Below are 9,408 nucleotides of genomic sequence, written 5' to 3'. Positions count from 1 at the left end.
GGTTATTTGGTAACCGTGATAGCGTTACGGAGATGTTTAACAAACTCAAGTGGCAGACTCTGCAAGAGAGGCGCTCTGCATCGCAGTGTAGCTTGCTCGCCAGGTTTCGAGAGGGTGCGTTTCTGGGTGAGGTATCGAATATATTGCTTCCCCCTACTTATACCTCCCGAGGAGATCACGAATGTAAAATTAGAGAGATTAGAGCGCGCACAGAGGCTTTCAGACAGTCCTTCTTCCCGCGAACCATACGCGACTGGAACAGGAAAGGGAGATAATGACAGTGGCACGTAAAGTGCCCTCCGCCACACACCGTTGGGTGGCTTGCGGAGTATAAATGTAGATGTAGATGTAGATGTAGATGCTCACAATGTACGATCTACAATCTAAATAAAGTTACTATTACATAATACAGTGAGTAAATGATCTCTTTTTGACAGTTGCATTTAATTCCAATATATTTATACGTACTTCCAATGATACTAAAGTGTAGTTGCAGGCTATGAAGATCAGTTCGCCTTCGTGTTGTGCGCAGCTTAAATATTACTGAAATTCGTATGTCCCGCCAAAGCTTGGTTTACTTACTAAAAGGTCGACTCGCTTCGTAAACGTGGAGCCGTAGTTGCATGTCAGGCGCTAGACACAAATATGGTGCTATGGTATGAGAGGGTTATCTCTGAAATTCTGATTAGAAGTGTGTTATGTGACGTGACAGACGGAGGAGATGTATGAATTATTTTTGTAGTAACGTATCATTTGTTTTTTCTAAAAGAAGAAAGATAATATTGTATCTGCAAGGACAAGGGAATAATGTACTGTACGAAGCAGCTGTTGATTGTTATGATTGTTCAATGCAAATTTAGGTTATGTTAAAAGGTCCATCTGGGTGCTTATGTTGTTATGATACTTATCGCACGTAATGGTTCCAAGAAAGGACAGAAAGGTTTTGTATGGTCCGTGGATGTACGGTTGTGTGACTAAAGTGAGATTCAGTTATGAGTAGTTTCGGATGATACTGTAATAGCTGAAGATGTCTGCGTAATTAAAGAGTTTTAATCTTACGTATTTGTTACACGGTTTATATTGTATATACAAACAGGTTATAGTTAGCAAACGATGGCTGTCGTCGTGGAAACTACCATTGGGGACTTCACAGTTGACCTATTTACAACAGAACGGCCAAATAGTAAGTATTGTTAAATTGTTTCCTTATGAAATTTTCCCGGTTACTTCCCTGCCATCCTTTCATGTTGGTGTTAGTAACATACTGTATCAGTTTAAACGTGGTTAACAATATATGTCATTGCTGTACGAAGCATCCTTCAGTTTCGTGGCTTATTTGTTAACATTGCTCTGGACTTTAGAAGCATTTTGGTGGCATTTTCGTTTTTCTCTCTTCATGTTAATTTAGAAAAGTGTATGATGCTATACTTAATTATTTTGTTGAGCCCATTACCTGCCATATGTTCAGTATTACATTCCAAGGAACTATTTGAATCTTTGTTGCAGCATGCTTGAACTTCTTGAAGCTCTGCCGAATAAAATACTACAACTTCTGTTTATTTCATTCAATACAACACAACTTTATAGCACAGACGGGGGATCCGACTGGTTCTGGAAAAGGTGGAGAATCTGTTTACAGGTATGGTTGTTATAAATTTGCAACATCATAAGTAAGTGAGGTGAAAATCAAATATTCATGTTGTATTTCATTTTTAGCAAAATTCACGGAGAAAATGCCAAATATTATGAAGGGGAATTAATGCCCAAATTGAAACATGATAAGGCAGGTCTGTTGTCAATGGTCAGCTGTGGAAATAACATGTGAGTATTATTTGTAATAGGCTGTGTAAACCCACTGCTGTAGGAAATTGTGTGATGTATTATTTTAACTGAATATGATGTTGAAGGTAAAATCTGTGTGCCAAAAACATGTTAATTTCCTATGGTAAAAGGCCTGATCTGTTAGGCTAACAATTTAGATACTTCTCTAAGTGGTGTAAATCAGTATATGTCGCTTGTGAGACTAAAAAGAAATTTGTGCACTCGCTTGCTAATTTCAGAAAGTGGCAGGGTAAACTTTCCCCCCCTTGTGGAATATTTCAAAATATTGCAGTGGAAATTCCATGATGGTTACAATAAACAAAAAGTCTGAAACTATCTACTTATCAATAAGTAACTCATATCTTGCACATAGAAACATGACAACAATGACGTTATTGTCTTTCAAGCTACCACCCTATTTCTAGTGAGCGCCTCATCTTTTTCTGATGTCTTCCACCCTTCTGTGAATGTAGTTTAGAGCAAGATTCCAAGGTTCTCCCCGATTGTGATATACAGTTTTCTTGTATAATTTACTCGGCTCGGCTTTCCCAGTGTGCGGGCGTACGAGCGCCCACACACACACACACACACACACACACACACACACACACACACACACACACTCTGCCACCTTTCTACCTAACCTAGGCCTTGGGGTATGCTACAGAGCAGTAAGTCACAACAACAAATATTTTGTGTTCTTGTTTGTTGGCTTAACCAACTTTCAGCCAAATTATCACCCTCCATCCTAACTTATATCTCAGGGTACATTACAAATCCGCAACTCATCACCGCACAAAAAATTATGTTGCCGGTGTTCAGTTCTCTTCTAGTTGTTACATGTTACATGCCACAGCATTTCATGTGAAGTCTCTTAGTAAGAGAGGAAAAAGTGCAAAAACTTGGGAAGATTTTGGTCAACTGCTAATCTGTGGATAGGTGAGCTACAGAGTCGATGAAGAAATGTACCACAACATTTAACTGTCAGTCTTACCAGTTAGAACAAAGGCCTGTTATGTGGTAAAATTCTCATGGTGTTCAATGACTGATCAGTAAAAATAAAAAGTTCCAAAAAAAAACTTAAAGCAGAAAAACAGTTCCAGGAACGTGAGAATTACCCAGGACAGGTTGGTAGCTTGTGGAATACATCCCATTATAAAGAGTAATTTACGTGGTTAGTGAAAAACATTGAGGATCTTACAGTTGATTTTTAAACTGTTAGGTAGTGGCAGTGACAGTTGATCAAAGAAATTGATTTATGACATAGTCTGAGTTTTATTTTAGTTTGGAAGTCCACACTATTGTAAGTGCGCCATATTTAAAGAAATTGTGTACAGTAACCTGTGGCAGTTACTCAAGGTGTACATCATATTGACAGTCTAGTCTGAAATTTAAATTAACTTCTTGTGTTGTAGTATAACAACATTGAGCTGTGCAGTATATTCTAAGCAAAGAACAAATGCTGAGCACACTCCATTATGCAGCAGAGGAAAGGAGTCTGAGCTAGAACTATCCCATTTTTAGCTATGGATCCTATGGCCTTATGGTCACCATTTTGCAAAGTCAAAATCCTATTTTAGCCACACTGATTAGGTAAATTTAAATTGTTATGGGAGAATTTCATAATGCTGCCCACATCAAGGCCGACAATAGACTTAATACTGTATCATCTTGATTACACTGTGCACCTAATGGATAACATGGAACCAATTTCGAGGCTTACTGTGGTATCAGCTGTGGATCACAAATTTCCTACTCAATGTTTCGGAGATTAACATGTGGATTTACACAAATTAATGCAGCCTCAACAGACATTCTCTCATCACTAATTATCGTTGACAAATCAGTTGGCGACGTCAGGTGGACATCTGCAACCCAGAAAAATGCATTAAAATATCTACATATTTAATCCACAATACATCATGTACAGTGTGTGGTGGCAGCTGCTTCTCATACCACTACAATATCCCCTTTTCCTGTTCCATTCATTAATCATCATAGCAGATTCGATTAATTGTTTTCCAGGCATGTCACATTAATTCCATACTGGCTGGTCTTGTCAGGTCTTTGGAAGGTCTGATGTTCCTCATGGGCAATAGTGTTCCACATTTCTGTCCACTTTTTGTTGACATTGAAAGTAGGTGCCTGTTGTGATTCTGCCAATAAGGCAGGTGGTTGCCGCAGTTCATTTGGAGTGCAAGAACATCAGAGTGCATTGAAAGCTCAGGGATTTTAAATAATTTTTGGTGTTCCTTGAGGAGGGTGTTCTATCTTCGGAGGTCTGGTGGCGCAGTGTTGCTTAGAGGTGGTAACCAGTATAGAGTAGCAGCATTTATGCAGCCTCTTATTGTCCTCATTGCTGCATTTAGCTCTACATCAATTTTTCTCATATGTGTGCAATTAAGCCACACTGGGGCACAGTATTCGACAGCAGAATATACCAGCCCGAAGGCAGCGCATCGTAGTGTCGTAGCTCTTGCGCCCCATGAGGTACCACTCATCTTCTGTATGTTGTTATTGCCTGATCTCAGCTTTGCTGCGGTGTTTTCTATATGCTTCCTGTAAGAGAGGGTTCTATCAAGAGTCACTCATATATTTTGGAGAGCCTATTTGGTGAAAGACCTGACCATTAAAGTTGACATTCAACTTCGCATTAGCCATTCTGTTCTTAAGGTGAAAGCAGCTTACTTCAGTCTTCGTTGGATTTGGTATCAGTCTCCACTTTTTGAAGTATCCATCTATTGCGGTTAGATCTGTTGATAGTATCTCCTCACCAGCTTCAAGAGTTCTCTGTTGGATGCCCAAGGCCAGATCGTCTGCATAGATCAGCTTCCTTGACTCTGTTTCAGGGAGGTGAGATATGTACAAGTTGAACAGGATTGGTGCCAAAACAGAGCCCTGAGGAAGACAATTATCAAGTTTCTCCTGTCTGCTTAGTTGGTTGCCAAGGACAACTTGGTAGTATTGCTCAGATAGCATGTTGTTTATGAGCCCGATTGTGGTTTGGCAGTGTATAACTCTGGTGAGAGTGTACAAGAGTCCTTGTCTGCATACTGTATCATAGGCAGCTGTAAGATCAATGAAAGAAACCGATGTTTTAAGGCGACGTTGGAATCCAGCTTTTATGTGTGTAGTGAAGCTGAGCACTTGGTCTGTGCAGTTCTATTGATTCCGAAGGAAGCATGCATGAATTTATAGATAGTTACAGACAAGGAAAAATTGTATGGAATGCTACTTCTAAAGATTATTTGAATAAAAAATTGAGATGTGGTGCCCTGAGTGTCAAGTATTACAGAAAATGTATCTGATCATATTATTCTAAAAATAAGGTGCCATAAGGAAAGGTAGGAAAATAGAGAATAATAATTTAGAAATTTATAAAAAGTGTATTTGAAAAATGTAGACGAATATTCATGCTATGGTGACTTCGTAACATAACTGAGAAGCATGACATGTGAAAAAAATGATATGATGGGCTATCAGTAGCTCCTCAACAAACTACTGGAAATAGAAGTGAGGGACATTGATGATGCAAAAATTACAAAATTTGAAAATACAACCTCCCTTCCAGAGGATACTCACACCTATGAAATTCCCAGATTTGTCAAGTCCAAGCATGAAACTTCCTGGCAGATTAAAACTGTGTGCCGGACCGAGACTCGAACTCGGGACCTTTGCCTTTGCCTTCTGCAAGGTTCACAGGAGAGCGTCTGTGAAGTTTGGAAGGTAGGAGACGAGGTACTGGCGGAATTAAAGCTGTGAGGACAGGGCGTGAGTCGTGCTTGGGTAGCTTAGTTGGTAGAGCACTTGCTCCCGAAAGGCAGAGGTCCCGAGTTTGAGTTTCGGTCCGGCACACAGTTTTAATCTACCAGGAAGTTTCATATCAGCGCACACTCCGCTATAGAGTGAAAATTTCATTCTAAGTCCAAGGATGTTAATCTACAAATAATCAGAGTTGTTTAAACAACATTTTTATTAAATTAAATTGATAGTTAATTAACCCTCACATAACCACTGAGCGTCTCCATTGATTATTTCTGAGTTTCTGGACTAATCGTGGAAATGCTTTGTTTTGAAATGTAAAATAAATAGTTCAAACTAATATGTAAGTTGCCAGTTACTAGCTAACAAAATGTAATTGCCAGCCTTATCACCGGAGTTTCCCAAGAAGAAAATCTGAAATTTCGTTGTGACCTTTAAAATTTGGAAACAAATCGTTGTCATCACATTGTATTTATCATACCTCCGTCATTTATATAGTTCTTTACTTGTAGTCACTTTTGCCTTGTCTTTTCATTGCAATAAATGCGGTACAAGATCCCAAGAAAAGAAGAGGAATGCGTAGCAGACATCTTGCATATTGAGGCAATGTGTAGACATGAGAACACTCATAAATGCATACAAGCATTCTTTTCATGAAGTTTTGTTCATGCTCTTTTATCCCCATGTGTCTGTGACTATGCACGAGGAGAGAGACATAGTGTAGACATTGACATACCTTTAATTCACCTCATGTCCCAGACTGATGAACAGTACTCAAGAATCAGTCTTATAAATGTTTTGTACTCCATGTATTTCATGGGTGAATTACACTTTCGTAAGATACTTCAGCTTAATGTGAGCATGGAATCTGTTTTTCCGACAGTTAATTTTTCTTGATCATTCCACTTTAGATTCGCTAATAACCTCAATGTTCAACACTTGTAAAATCCAGTCCTTCTACTTTAGGTTGCATATGCACAGTTTTATGATAGTTTTGCCTTACTTCACTAGTGCCTACAATATTCTTGGACATGTGATCAGAAATAGCCTTCTGCACAAGAGTCTAGTCTGGAAACTGAAGTTAATTTCAAGCTACAACTCCAAAGGTTCCTGGTCACTTATTACTACTTGGAAGTGATTATTAATGTGAAAATTCTGAAATTTTGCTATTAGTACTGTTAATAAAAGAGTAAAAATTGTCACTTGTTATTATTTGGGACCATACCAGCAAACAGCCACTAAAAATTACCAGCAAACAGAGCCACTAAAAATGTACGAAGTTTGCCTCATAAAAATGTTTCCTGGAAAGTGGATAGCTGTGGAGGAGCAATGACATCATTTATGGACATATATTATCTATTTAGTCATCATACACAATTTAAATAGGTGTTCCTGTTATAAAAATAGTGTAGACTGTATTTTCACCAGTGTAGACTGTATTTTCACCCCCTTTGTCTTCAGAAAGTTTTCTCTGAAAACTTTGTCTCATTGAACGTGCATTTTTCAACATTCCTCTTTTTGTGAAATGATTAAAATGGGATAATTTTCTACATGCATCGTCTGGAACCAGTTACATCAGTTGCAGGACACGATTTTGCCAGATAACTACTGAAGCAAAAGCATCTACACTTGGTATTCACTTTGATTGGGGGAAAGTGTGTTTTAGAAAGTTTAGTGGAAGCTTTAACTTAATTGTTGGTTTGGTAATACTTACAGAGAAAAATAATCAGATTTTAATTTTTTAAATTTTGATGATATATTTGTTCAAAGGCATTTCATTTTGACTTTTTCTGCCACAAAGGTGTGCATGTTCAATTTTATGATTTTTGAAGGTTTGGATCACAGTTCTTCATAACACTTGCAAAGGATCTTCAGTCCCTGGATGGTGAGCACTGTGTCTTTGGAGAGATAGCAGAAGGTCATGAAATTCTTCTAAAGTTGAATGAAGCAATTTGCGATACAGAACATAGGCCTTACCAAGATATAAGGTAAGTTTATCAGCAGAAAGGCTTTTCCAGATTTGAATCTTGCTTTCACTTCCATTCCTGTGTCTCAGTTGTGCCCCTGTACAATAATTGTTTGTAATTGTTCTAAATAAAAGTAAAAAATGGATAACTGTAATAATTGTTAAGAAGAAAAGCAGCCACACGACAGTTCCCAAAATGGGAACTTAATCAATGCTACCCCCTCACACACACACCCACACACACACACACACACACACACACACACACACACACACAAACAGGCATAGCATTAACATAATCTTTCAGATTTTAGAATCTCATTCATCAGAGTAAAGATACGCAATTCGAAATCGTGTGTGCACAGATATGCAAGTGTAGGAGAAATCATCCCGAACTCTGAACAAGAGATTTGAAATGAGGAAATGATCTCAAATTAACAGTAGAGGTAACAATATTCAAAATTGAGTCTGCAGCTTGTACAGGGTGTATACAACCCGGGAGATCCGGGAAAAAACCGGGAAAAACCCGGGAATATTTTGAACGAGAGGAAAAAACTAAAATAAAACTTAAGTTGCAAATGAAATGTGCCATGTACAACAACAAAACACAGTGCTCCCACAAGCATCTGCCAGCAGCAAAATGTGTCAAAGGCTTTAGGAAGACTATGCAATGCTTCATAACAACAAATTGCCTCCGATGAGCGTAACGTCACAACTGTTTACATTGGATTCGTGAGAGCGGTTGCGTACGGGCCCATGCGCATGCGCAGTTGAGTCACGTATGTGTAGTACCTTCTCCCACTTCTGGCTACAAAAGTGTGGCTGTTAGCTGTATAAGCACTAGCAAGATGCTACTCAGAAAAATGTGGCTGTTGTGCGCAAGCTGCCGTATTCGCTGGGAGCGAACAGGGGTATCTGCCCCGGGCGGCAATTTCAGTCAAGCATTAATCGCCTTGTAGAACAATGAAGTTATTTTTGTTGGTTTGCTAAAGAAATGTGGTTTTTATTAATCTTTTCCGCTGAAGCAGTCAATTCATTTGTAACGAAATGTTTAACTCCACACTATTGGCTAATTTCAACTGTTCTCTGCATTTCAAAAGAGCATGTTTTCATCTTCTTGCAAATGTGGTATTATGCCATAATAAAGAACCAAACATGAAATAATACAGTACTGGTACTCCAAGAAAATTTACAACCGAATATGGACGTACAAATGTACACTTTAAACAGAATTATGCACGTTATTATGGTTCACGAAATTCTGACGCTCTTGGAATATTCTCTGATGTCTTGTTTCTTTTATGGCATAACGTAAGATCTTTTAATGTTTTACATGTATGAACATACGGGCTTATTGTGTCATTGTAGCTGCGCAAGTGCTGTGTCACCTGTTATCTGGTGCTCTCTGGCAACTGCTGAAATGAACCTCTTTCTAACAGGTCACGGGAAAATATCGCGAATGATTGATTGAAAAGCGTTACTTTCAAAGTAAATTTCCTTTTACCCAAGATGAACTATGTGCGATGAATTTCTTTAATCGCAGAATGTTTGACTCTCATATAAAAATAAACTCGTTGAGGATGTCCATTTAGAAAAATTTCAAGCCCAGAAGATCAGATATTTATGTCTTTATTAAAAATTTTACTGGCACATTTTTGTGATGTATCTTAAAGTGTAACACGCGCAAAGATGATCAACGTTATACGTGAAAGTTTAGCTTCTCTTGTAGCTTATTAATCATTGATACCAATATTGTATGTGAAAGCTTTTCTTTTCTTGTAGCAACAATATGTATATTAATTTAAACCATTAACTTCACCAATTTGTGTGTACGCGCTACTTAACAGTGATAATGCTAT

At 38.3% G+C, this 9,408-nt stretch overlaps 1 protein-coding gene across 1 annotated transcript in view; it reads left to right on the top strand.

The window, feature by feature from the left end:
• Window positions 1-650: 650 nt before the first annotated feature.
• Window positions 651-9,408, top strand: part of LOC126161251 (zinc finger CCCH domain-containing protein 13) — an 83,074-nt gene continuing 74,316 nt past the window's right edge. Inside the window, exons 1-5 of the mRNA XM_049916990.1 lie at window positions 651-979; window positions 1,097-1,183; window positions 1,507-1,639; window positions 1,717-1,821; window positions 7,416-7,571. Coding sequence (XP_049772947.1) covers window positions 1,114-1,183; window positions 1,507-1,639; window positions 1,717-1,821; window positions 7,416-7,571 — 464 coding nt within the window. The 5' untranslated portion in view covers window positions 651-979; window positions 1,097-1,113. The remainder of the gene's footprint in view (window positions 980-1,096; window positions 1,184-1,506; window positions 1,640-1,716; window positions 1,822-7,415; window positions 7,572-9,408) is intronic.

Source organism: Schistocerca cancellata, chromosome 2 (assembly GCF_023864275.1).
Source record: "Schistocerca cancellata isolate TAMUIC-IGC-003103 chromosome 2, iqSchCanc2.1, whole genome shotgun sequence".
NCBI classification, from domain to species: Eukaryota; Metazoa; Arthropoda; class Insecta; order Orthoptera; family Acrididae; genus Schistocerca; species Schistocerca cancellata.
Note: the sequence above shows the minus strand (reverse complement) of the source record. Positions and strands in the feature narration are given on the sequence as shown.